Source organism: Anomalospiza imberbis, chromosome Z (assembly GCF_031753505.1).
Source record: "Anomalospiza imberbis isolate Cuckoo-Finch-1a 21T00152 chromosome Z, ASM3175350v1, whole genome shotgun sequence".
Lineage (NCBI taxonomy): Eukaryota > Metazoa > Chordata > Aves > Passeriformes > Viduidae > Anomalospiza > Anomalospiza imberbis.
Window position 1 is genome coordinate 25,395,110 of NC_089721.1, and position 12,656 is coordinate 25,407,765.

At 36.0% G+C, this 12,656-nt stretch overlaps 1 protein-coding gene across 9 annotated transcripts in view; it reads right to left on the reverse strand.

The window, feature by feature from the left end:
* The window catches only part of AOPEP (aminopeptidase O (putative)), a 194,324-nt gene that overhangs the window by 175,716 nt on the left and 5,952 nt on the right, over nt 1–12,656 (reverse strand). For 8 of the 9 annotated variants that reach the window (XR_010994526.1, XR_010994527.1, XM_068176670.1 and 5 more), the window contains exons 2-3: nt 9,516–10,469; nt 3,232–3,398 (exon numbers count right to left, since the gene is read on the reverse strand). Coding sequence is in view for 7 of the 9 variants with exons in the window: in XM_068176670.1 (XP_068032771.1) it covers nt 3,232–3,398; nt 9,516–10,327 (979 nt within the window). In the remaining 2 variants the exon portion in view is untranslated. Of the gene's footprint in view, nt 1–3,231; nt 3,399–9,515; nt 10,470–12,201; nt 12,257–12,656 lie in introns of those variants that run through there. The other variant, XM_068176668.1, reaches the window with a different exon arrangement.

Genomic DNA, 12,656 nt, shown 5'->3' on the forward strand with positions numbered 1-12,656 from the left:
GAGATCAGAGAGGGTTACAGTGATAAACAGGTTAGTAAGACAGGCTAGAGCAAGCAAGACGGTTTTTTTTCCTAAAAAACAATGCACAAACAGCTTGAACAGAATGTCTAAAAGACATGACAATCAGATTAGCAGTCCAGAGAGAAGAACAGCATGTACTGCATTCAGAAATCTATACAAATTAGCAATAAACACGCTATTTAGAGCTAACCCAATGCAAAAAGAGTGATGGTACCAAAGGCCCTTTTACTTTGCAAGGATTTTAGAAATAATGTGAACTATGGATCCTCCCAGAGCAAGATCCAAGTTTTATAATGTCTCTGCATATCTACTCAGGGCTCAGTCCATTTCCTGCAGTGCTTTTTGATACCTTCTGCATTCATATTCAAGAACTATCTAGAATACTTATAAATTTATCCTACAATTGTTGACTGAAATCACATGCACGGGCATGATAAGTGAGTTCTCCCTATAGAACCACAGAATCCTTCAGGTTGGAAAACAGTGCTGATCAGTGACTGAAAAGGTCTTTTTGCTGGCAGAAGTTCACTCTGGAGAGAACAATGAAGCACTTTCTCAAAGACAGCTTAACTAACTCACTGACCTTGTGTCTTCTCTCATTACTGGTAAGATTGTCTCCCAGCCTGACCTCTCCCATAACTTCACTTCCTTCCTTACACTGTCTTCACGTCAATGAGCTTTGTTTTGTTTTCTTTCATCTGTATCCTATGATCTATCCCAGCACATAGACTGGGATCACAAGCTTCATTCAACTCCTTTTTGTTGCTCTCCCCATCCTCTGGCTGCATTGTACTTTTCAGTGTCAGCCTTGGAGACGGCTCCATCTCTAGGATAACAGAAAACAGTGCAGCTGAAATGTGGCTTTCTTGACCAAACACAGCATTTGGTACCATAAAAACATCTTCAGACTAAGTGAGAACACACTGGGAAAAACAAGAGGTTAGGCTGGGATTAGTCCATGGGAAAAATAGATCACCCCAGTCCTTGTACTTGTAATGTAATTTTAAAACAACTTGATTCCTACACATAATTCTTTTAGGCAATTATAATACATGCAAAACATTTTGTTATTTTCCCTACCTGTAATTCTGAAATTTTAATTTTTTTTTCAGTTCTGCAAAGCAAATCTGTTGTGTCATAACTGCACTAATCATGCAGCAACAATCACCTGTTCTATGAGTTAAAAGTGAAAAACTTTCCATGCAAATGTTTAACAAGAGCAGGAAATGTCAATCTATTTATAATTTTGCAAAAGAACAATTTAAAGATAATTTCTTTCTCCTACTTGAAATAATAATGATGAATGATGTAATTACTTCCTAGAATTTTTTAATGCATTCAGCTATCTTTGACATCATTAAAATTGTTTGAGTCTTGTAAAAAACCTGCAAATGTAAGTGGTAAATGAGGAATCTCCACATAAGAGTACACCTAGCCCAGCCATGCATTGGATTACATGTAGAAATGTGTGTCTGTGAAGCAGAATGCACATCTCTAACAGGTTGAAGAAATCAACTTTGCTTGGTGTTGTCTTACTGTCTGCCTGCACACTGGTTTTAAACATGACTTTTAAAGAAAAAAAAATTCAGGTAACTTGTAATTCTATTCAAAATAAATTTATTCATAACCGCTTACCAGAATGCTAATTCTTTCCAAGAAATTGCATTTTTTTTACAAATAGATTTCATTATTCTGCCAGTTATGTATGATTTTATAAATATGCAGCACAGCAATAGCATACTGTATGTAAACAACTTTGCACACTTATTTAAATTTAAGCTACTCTGGAAGGCTTTCTGGTGCATAAAGACAAAATTTTAAGCTGGATACATTTCATATACCTTCCAGAATTGCCAAACAACAAGATCTATGTGGACAGGTTATTTAAAACAACAGAACATTTCAAACTTTTTAACTCTTAGAAGTTCTATTAATTAAACTCATGAATTTGTATTCCTAAATTCATTTAGAATTTATCCAAGGCTTCAGATTAGCACTTACATCTTGGGTTTACTTGGATTTTAAAACATTCCTCAGAATATTACTCCTTTCCCTTTTTGCCTTGTATTAGTTTTGTAAATTTTTACAATTCCAAACAGCTTCCTGTTTTTCATTTCCAGCTGTATGTAAACAAGAAAAATGAGGGTCTCTCATTAAACTAGTTAAACATTGATGGAAAAGCTGTTATCCTAGTCTGAAGTTAATAGTGTCCTTGCTTTCTTGATGCTGAGACAGGAAACTACTATTCTCCAAGGGAACTGAGCAGCTCATTGCGGCAGTTTTCCATATTTCAGCAGCAGAGACAAGCCTTGAAAGAGGTCCCAGACAATTCCATGAAAATGGATTAACTGATGATTCTTGAATCAAGAGACTTTTACTTTTTTTCCCCACTCAAGAATAAACCTGCCTATTTAAAGGGGAGCAGAAGATATTTTTCCCCAGAAAAGCTTAATTCTAACCTTTTCTTACATGCTATGTCTCATCAGAACTACTCACACTAGGAAATACTGACCCAGTTTGACAGATTATATCAAAACCCAGGAGAACAAGACCACTTCATTATATGTAGAACTTATACAAGTCTTAAAAACTTCCTTCTCTGTGCAGAAAGAAGTTTAGATTAATGAAGTATAACCAACACAGAAGAAATCCTTGTTTGCTTACTGTTGAAAAGGTAAGTTTTATCAATGCAAAAATCCCCCACAGAGATCAGATTTTCAGGGCACTGATCTCATATTCTTCAGATATTACATGTATTCCAGGCAACACATACATATGGCACAATGGCTGCTTCTTATCACATGCCGAACTACACTCAGACTGGAGAACTAAAACTGAAAGACAGTTATCTACCAAGGCCTGAAGTTGTTCAGAGCCTGATAACGTACTTCATCTACAAAACTCGAGTACACTGTGATTAAAATAAAGCAAATTTATGAAAAGTGCAACCTAGGTTTGGAAACAGAGGGAGAAAAAAGTAAGCAACACAATGAAATGCAGGAATGTAGATACTTCGAATACTTATGAAGTTATCCTGAGGCCTTGAGCAGGTAACTTTTCCACAGAATGACATGGAGATTACAGAGAAACATGGAAGTGTTTTTAAGGTTAGAAACTTCACAAATTTCTTTCACAAATCATGTATTTACCAATTTTGATTTCTAATTATAAAAGTATGGAAAATAATTTGCCTTGAAAAACGTATTTCACCTTCTTGAAGCTGGACTGGTTCTGCTGAGTTTTCACCACTCATTAACACAACAAAGTCTGCAGCTGTTCGGACTGAGGCTTGCCATGTTGACAAGGCAATGGGTGGCTCCTGGCATGGGAAGAGGGCTCTGTTGTTTATTGGTGATCCCATTGTGTAAACACATGGCCTAGATGGAAGGAAAAGAGATTGACATTGGAATTACAATAAGAAAGACTGAATTAAGTTCTATATAAAAAATCAAAGATGTTGTCGTACTGAGGTGGTTTCTTTCTTTAACTTCAGCTCTGCAGTTTCCAAACCTGTATGACATGAACCAATCAAAGTACAACCTAAGTCATTTAAGACAAGAAAAGCAAGATTACTACAATATCTTCACACTAGAAAAGATTAACTCCACTATTTTCCCTCTCCTGTCTTTGCATGAGTCTTCCAGCCTCATACAATAACTTCCAGTTGAACCCAAAAGGTCAAAGAAAGCTTCTGAGTATCTTCTGATGATGTCATTGCAGGCACCAACACCTGTGATACCTCCCTGCTATCATCCCAGTAGTGCTTTCACTATCATGAATCCAGTCTTCTGGATTAGCAACCTGGAGGCTCATGCAAAATCAGCAGTAGATCTAGTTTTGAGAGTTCCTTAGTCCAAGTCTCAATAAATCCTGGCATTTTTACATTTAATCTTAAAGGTAATGCACCCTAGCTCATCTGTCTGGGAATTTCAGCCACAGGGCATATAATAAGAAGAATTAATTTCTATCCTGTTAGCTTCAGACTCCTTCTTGCTTCTTAAATAGAAATATTCCTTGTAGTACTGCTCTTTTTGCAGTTATTCTAAACCTCTCCCCAGCCAAACCTCTCAGTCTACTACCCCTTTCCAATTTCAGCTGCAATATTTCATGACAGTAAATTTCTTATTAGCCATTTAGCTACAGCTGGGAAGGTAACAAGGCCTTTCATTAGCTCCTTCTAACTTGCTGGTGGATGGACTTAATGATTCTTTGTTTACTTTGTTCCATTTTGCAGTGTTATCTAAATTCCTATTATGTGCATAACAACACCACTTATCTTAAGGGGGAAAAAATGATAATTTTTCAATTATAAATTATATAAAAAATCCAAAGCCAATAGGTTTATCCAGTAAAAGAAAGAAAGTTTGGAAATCATCACTTCACTACACTGAACTTTTTAAAACCTACGATATTAAAAGCTAAATATTATGGGAGCAAAATGCATTATTTTGTGAACACTTCAGGCTAAAAATATTCTGATCAGTAGCTTTCATCACTTGAGTTGAAAAATTATCAAAACACTTCAGAAAGTAGGAGACAAATTGTTAGGGGAAAACTGATTTAGCAATGGCCAAGATCTTAGCATTTTATTTACTCCCTCCAAACTGCTTTTCCTTTCAAATTATTCCTTCTCTAAAGCCAACTTCAAACTATACAGAGAGAAAGAACTTGGAAATACTGACAGTCACAGATTAAATATATTCCGAAGATATTTTTGCCCTCTTGTCATTCCTATTTGTGCTATTGGATCCAGAGCTGTCTTGGCACTTTTAAATTACTCTGGCTTAATTAATGCAGGCCAGTTGATCTTCTAGCAAAACAGAGATGAAAGCTGCAGTTTAAGTGGGCCTATTGTTAATGCACACAAGCAGAAAAAGAAAATAGTCTAACTTTCCCATCATGTACCAGAATGAATAGAGTAGAACCTAGACATTGAATGAAGTTCAGGTAACTGCAGTGGAGACAAAGCCAAGTGGTTATTTTTTAAACAGTAAAACACAATGTACAGCTAAATGTAATAGTCCACTAATCTGCATGGATTTTTAATTTACTTAGTTAGAATTAAACTCCTAAAACTGAATCTGTAACCTATCTGACATACATAGAATAATTGGCTTTTCTCCCATAATAACAGAGTGCATGGCAGTGAGTTCACAGGAAAAATGAAGAACCTGTTTTTTCACCTTACAGGAAGACCTGCTTCCTCGTGGTAATGTTAGTCAAGAGCTACTGGGATTATTATTTACCCTAAAACACATATGTGCTGGGAAGGATGAAAAGGAAAAAGGAAAGGTGGAATTAGTGACTACTGCTACACACATCTTCCCAATGATTTGCCATGCACTGTGAAGGCTGTTTTGTCAGGTGCCATTGGTACAATCCACTCTTAGGAGCAGTAGAGGGGATCTTCATATTCTATATAGGGAAATGCCACAATGACAGAGAAAACAGGCTGGCAGAACAGTGCTAAGCTAAATGTTGTAATGCTGTGTCAAATACAATATAAACATTACAGAGAATGGATGCTACCAAGAATGTTTATGTCACGTTATGCTCAGAGAGAGCACCTTTACCTGCAGACCATAAGGTATTTTACAGATAATGTCAATACCATTTTGCAGATGGGGAAAATGAAACTCAGTGAACAGGTATGCTTAGTGCTAGCACTCAAGCTGCTCCTACAGGCTTAGTTCTAAGCCTCCTAGTCCAGTATGTTTTTTTTCCCTAAGACATTTTAAATCTAAAATATACACACAGAGGAAGGTCACAAGTCTCTACCATAAAAGCCCGAGCAGAAAGTGAGTTAGAGAAGTGGAGAAAGACTGGTCACGTACATAATCTGTCCTTCAGAAGTAGGACTTCTTTCACTCCTCACCCATTTTAATACAATTTTTGATCAGGTATATTTATTAACCTCATTATTTTCCAAAATATACCCAATTATGTCAGTCTGCTAAAAAAACAGTAATGAAATAGACAAGTTCTAAATTTTTAAAGGAAACTATGAGAAGAACAAATATGTAAGCCTTTAATTAGGTATTTGCTATACTTCTTTTACAGTGGTAATTTCTTTTTTATAGCATTGGTAATTGTGCAATGTTACTTTAGGATATCCACTGCAGCTGACAATTGTCTTTGTTTGGGGTCAGGCAGCACAATTTCAGCACATAAGAGGATCAGAAATATAATTCTTATCCTGGTATCGATCAGTTTCTTGATTTGATCCAGAAAAAAACCCAGCTAATCTAAGTACATGACAGAATAGTAAAGACAAATAATTAGGTTTAGACCGCTTTTGTCAATTGATATCCATATTTGCCCTTTTTTAAATCATTTATCTCTACCCCTCCTAGCAAGAAACTTCACAGTTCCTTTCCTCTTTCTACTACCTATCCCTTCCACCCCAGTCTTTAACTTTTAATGAACTTGTAATATTCAAATAATCTACTAATGTAATATTTATGCCAACCATAATCTTTGCCACAATAGGTTTCAAGGGTTAAAGAAATTTCATGCAGCAAAAAGAAAGATAAGCAGAGAACTCAGAATGTTTATCTAGTTATTTGTCACATTGGAAGAACAAGTATCCACAAAACATTCACAAAACACAGGAGTGAAATCTCTGGTCACTCCTCTGGACAGCTTTAGGACAAGTAAACAAAAATAAAAATGAACACAAAAATAGGCAAATCCTGAGTACAAAATGAATGAATTTGATATTCAGGAATATCAAATAATTTGTTTTATACTCAGGGTTTGCCTACATTTTTGGTTTGATTTCGGTTCGGTTTTTTGGGTTTTTTGTTTGTTTGTGCTTTTTGGGCATTGGTTTAGGGTGTTTTTTGTGATTTACTTTTCTTTATTTGTTTTACTTTTCCATTGTATCCATATAATTTGTCAGTCTTTAGAAGTCAGTGCATTTCACATGAATAATCCAATGAACTTCAAAATACTTCATTAATTGCTCAAATATTTCCATGTTCCCATTTCTGGGAACAAAATTAAACAAAATAACAGTAGAGATTCCCCACAGCTGAGGAGAGCCTCTTAGGGTTTAGTCTGTGACCTACCAGGGTTCTGGACTATTTTATTCTACCAAACCTTGCCTATGAAGAAAACCAAATTCTTTATTCCCTTCCTGCATTTCCAGCTTCCAAGAGCACAGAACAACACTAACTTATGCCACTGAAGAACAAACATCTATTTTCATGACACATTTTCTAATTTGTAGAAAGTAACTCTACATTCCATACTAACCTCAGTACTATTTTCCAAACACATCTTATTCCCTTCTATTTTTATCCCCCACTACTTACTTTCAATTAGATTAGCTCCCTAATATGCCTTATGACCCAGCTAAACACATACCTGAGTCATCACACCAGTGATGGAAGGAACTAGCATCCAAATTTAGAGAGGTCAAAAGTATTCCTGTCATCAACTGTATTTTGGTAGGTGTCCTGGTCATTCCTTTATACTTTCCCTCCTTCCCCCTTTCCATTAGCACAAGTCAGCTCTGTTGTTGCTTTTTTCTTTGGCCCCAAAAGCTTGGACAGGAAAATGCTGAAATTCCACATATTCTACTATGTGGAATACATATTCCACATATTTTACCATATATCTACTAAAAACAGAAGAGTGTCCTGCTGTGATAACATGTTTGTACACACGTATCTGATCTTGCCTAAACTCATCCCACATACCTTTGTTTCAGCTGGGTGTTTTTGTGTATTATAATATATCATTCTTTAAAACAAATGAAATGAAATTCTTGATAAAATTGTGCATAGGCTAAATTTCAAAACACTGTACTAGTGTTAAATTACACGAAACATTGGAAGTGGTTACACAATGTGTGTACTTTGTTATACACTTTTCTTCAGGGTTGGAACCACAGTATAGACTCCTTTGGCAAAGGATTTGACATCTGAAAAAAAAGCACCAGATACATAATTTGGAAAAATTTGAAGAATCTTCCTATGGCAATATGAGATTTTCCACTATGTTTATGGGCTCATCACATATATAATTTGTTTTTAAAAAGATACCAAGAAAGATTCTAATGACTATGCTAGGAAAACTTATTTTCTGACAGGCATTAGTTTTTGGAATACCCTACATAGGCCTAATAATAAATCAGTTCGTACTATTTTATACCATCAAACTGCTGGATCCATGACAAGCCTGCTTTCTCTGCTCCATTACTGATCCAAAAAATTCCATCCATTTGTGTACAACTGCCATGAAGTGTCACTAAAGTAAAAAAAATGTTTTGCAGTGGAAGGGTTATAAAGAGTCAAAAGTTCATGATTTAGATACTTAAAAGAAACATTCAAATGCTCAAAACATGCAGGTCTACTAGCTGAGTGTTGCTAACATTAGTTAGTTGGCAGGTGGACATAGACACATGATCACAGGCAATTGCTCTACCTTCACATGCAGTCAAAATTCAGAATTTTCAGATATAAGGATACTATATCAAGTTAAATTTCCTAAACTCATACCAAAAATAACTCCTCAGGGAGTGAGGAAAGAAAGGGAAAGAAATAATGAACATGAATGAGATGTTTCTGGACTTGATGGTGCTAACAGATTAGTAGCAGAATTTCCTAACCACCACAAATACAATCAAAAGGCCTCATTTTCCTCACCAACACAAATGTTAGTGAAAAGACTTAATTTATATGAATATAACTGAAATAAACAGTAACCATCTATCTTTTGGCTGGGAAATAAAAGCAAGTATTCAGTTAGGTCAAATTTGTTATTCCAACTTTGTTCCATCTTTTTAGACATCAGAAAGAAATAACAGCCATTAAACAACCACCTTTCAACATTCCAATAAAACAATTACAGTAGTAGAGTCAAGAGTGGATTGTAGTTTCCCTTCTATAAAAGGCTTATATTGAAGATTTCAGTGCAATACCATGTCCTTTTCACTAACACTAGATATAATGCCAGTTCTTCTTTCAGTTTGTATTTTATTTGCTATCATCAATGTTCTTTTTGAAAGCTGATTATAAGAGGCTAAACAGGAATAGTCTGTATTTCTAAGCTGATTACAATATTAATAAAGGACTAATTGTGAAGTAATTCTATTAAATGTTATGCATATTGAACTTTATGCTGTGTAAGCCAGGAAGGAAAAAGAGCACAAAGTAACCTGTCATTCATACCTTTTCTTTCCCTAAATTATAATTTTCCATTTCCTGCACACACTTACTGAAATACATACAAGTAATTGACTCCCACTCAGAAACAGCAAACACAATCACTAAGAGAGGCCTGTGATCTTTGAGTCCATTAGGGTTTCACGAGCAGACAGATTGTCTGTTCTTCTACAGGACAGCAAAAGGATACAAACCAAGGATGAAATTAAAACTGTGGAACAGTGTACTCATTGTCTTCACAGTTGCTCAGCAATTATATGATTCTCCATTCTTGCACCTATTTAAATTTATTGCATACAAAGCTTTCAGCAAACAGCTACATACCTGCCACCCTGGTCTGTAGTCCATGTGACAGATCTTCCGTCTGGCTTGGTTTTGTACCATATTCTTATTGCATGAGGAAAGTCCAATGGAGTCTGAATTCCTGATTTCCTTATCTCCAAGCTCCAGGTGCCAGTACTAAACAGAAGCTCCCCACAGCCAGGTGCCTGGCTACAGTGAGTAAAATAGTATAGCTGTTCCTTCCAGTGATCTGCAGGTAAAGTCACAAGTTCATGTACAATCTGATTCCTGAGATTTTCCAGCTCCTTTGAAACACCAGTTAGTTTGGCAGACCTTGTAAATTTTTCAATGTCTGACACAGCAGCAACATCTACCTCTTCAACCTTTAGTACAGATAAATCACAACAATCCAATACCAGCAGAAAATCCTTGTTTCCATGATCCTCTACGTCACAGCAGTCCTTTGAATTAGAAATCCCAGAAGCCTGTTCATTGTTGCTATGGTTACTATTTTCATCAGAAGTAGCTTCCTCTTCTTTACCACTGACAGCAAAATCATTACATTCAGTTTTAGATGAACAGGTACTAACATTTATCATAGGAATTTGGCAGGGTTCAGATGCCCTCATTTTGCAGGTTTCATCAAACTGTGACTGGCAGCATTCTTTGCCAGCACTGCTGGTGTTCCTGTACTGGCTCCCAGATTCAAAGAACAAAACTATGCTGCCTTCAATAACTTTACTTTTAAAATCCACATCCAAGTCCAACACATAGTGCTTTACAAGCATGTAGCTAGTGTTTGCCATTAAAGGCAAGTCATCCTTCATGGGGTCTAGCTGTGTCTCCATGTTCATCTATTGGGCAACAGTTTTACAAAGCCTTGGATAATTCTGACATATGATGACTCCAGAAGGAGAATATTCAGTCTCCCAGTGCTAAAAATAATTTTGAATAAGATTACAATATTGAAATTGTAGTTTATCCACTTCTTGCACTCTAAAAAGAAAAAAAAAAAAAGAAAGAAAATCATCTCACAACCATTTCTGAAATGCATTGATTCTAAATCTATTTAAAGTCCAAGTGCCTTTATTACAGTATGATTCTAAATCTATCTAAAGCCCTAAAGTCCAGCTGCCTTTATTACAGTAGTACTGCTAAAGGGTGATTGTATTTCACACAATGGCATCAGGGTAGAATGGCATCTGCTTGCTTCAGGATCTGCTGACAAGGACCAGAGGCTGTATTCTTCAGATAAGAACTCAAATACTTTCATTTGAAAGTATTCGAAATGAAAGTATTTCTAGACAGATTTTAAACTGATAGAAACAACCAAAAGTAGCAAAACATAGTGATATATTTCTGCTGTCATTTTAAATAACAAAAGTCTAAATCATCTCATAGATTTAAAATTTTTAGAGTTATAAATTCCTATATACAATTCTTGTCCACAGATTAATATACTTTCCATATTACAACCACTCTCATATCAGCCCTTACAAGAAAATAAGCCAATTTACAAGGAATGCATTCCAAGTATTCCTTTGGGATTACTCATCAAGATTTTTAAAATCTTAAATACCTGAGGTATATCATTACATTTTTGTAGCTGGAAACTCACAACACTCAGAATAGCACCTTGCAGAGAACAAGAAGTCTTTTCACTAGAAAACATGTAAATACCGATAAAGGCACAAAAATACTAACATGCACCAACATTTGTTGCAACAATAGGCAGAAGTTCATCACAAAGTTGAACTGACATGCACTTTTTTGCTATGACCATTGAGCCAAAGTCATGCATTTCTATCCCACTTAAGTCCCTTCTATTTTCTTTCTAGATGACGAATAAGTATCAGAAGATGAAATACAGACAGTTCTCTCCCTGGCATTTCAGTGACACTCACCATGATATGCAGCCAGACCTGCTTCTAAGTGCCTTAAGAGAACAGATACTCCATTGTGACATGCACAGTCCATTTCAGTTTTACACCTCATCATAGACTTCACTATCCAATGCCAATTTTTATATAGTTCTCAAAGTCAGCACAGAGGGGAACTCCTTTAAGAGAGACTCCCTTAAGACTTGCTATATCTTTTTTGTAGGTATTTAGGGCATGCTATCAAGCTACCACCATTAAGTAGTAAAGAAAGGCTCAGGGCAAGAAACTGTCCATATAGTTCCCTAAACTAGTTTCATATAAAGCACATAATCGTAGCAAGTATCCCTACCTCAGTGCATTTCTAGCTGTCAGAAACAGCTCCTTCAGGGCTGTCTTTGACAACAAGCTGAGAAAAACCTTCCTTTGAATTTTTAACAATCTTTCAGTACTTCTGCAAACATACCTGAGCAACAAGCTCACATCAGAAGGTTCTTTCACTGAAATAGCTCAGTAAATTCAGGCAACATGAGGAACGCATCTATAATGTCTGTGTGTAATGCTGTGGACTGAACCTGACGTTACCTGGATTTTTTTCTGACTACCAAAATCTCATGACTGCTAGTGGGTCAAGTAATTACTGGTGATAGAGTAAAGAAATAAAGTGTCTTGGTGGAGAAAAACCCAACACTTAACTAACATTCACACTCTGTTCTGCACAAACACATTTTTAATTTGTAAATATTTATAATATAATACAGACACCTTTTATAACATGTGAGTACTATCCTATGCATACAGTTGTAGGGAGGAGAGGCCAGCCTTGGGAAAAGGCAATTAGGAAATATTACCTGCTATACCCCAGGTCCTGACAGGGTGTGTACAGCAAAGGTAGGCAGCCTCTCCCTAGAGGGGCATGGAGAAAAGACAAGCAAAAAAACTAAGCTGTCTTGCAAATACAACTATCCTCCATGCATTACAAGGCATTACATGGAGCTAATTTTCTAAAACTGTAATAATTAATTGGTTTTTGTATTCTGTAGAGCTGCTTTTTTGGTTACTGAACTGAAACACTAAATGAAAAGGGAATGAGAAAATAAAGAGAACAGAAATATACAATTTTAAGTATAAGAATACCAAAATATACTCCTATGAAACAGTGTTCTCTGTCATTGCCATGAAGAGCACTGCTCATTTTATGACATTCAAATACATGGATAAATGCTTGTGTCCTAGACAAGATGGCTATCTACTTCTCCTTCAGGCTCTGGTTTGCTTATTAAATATTGGACCTCAACCACCTTGG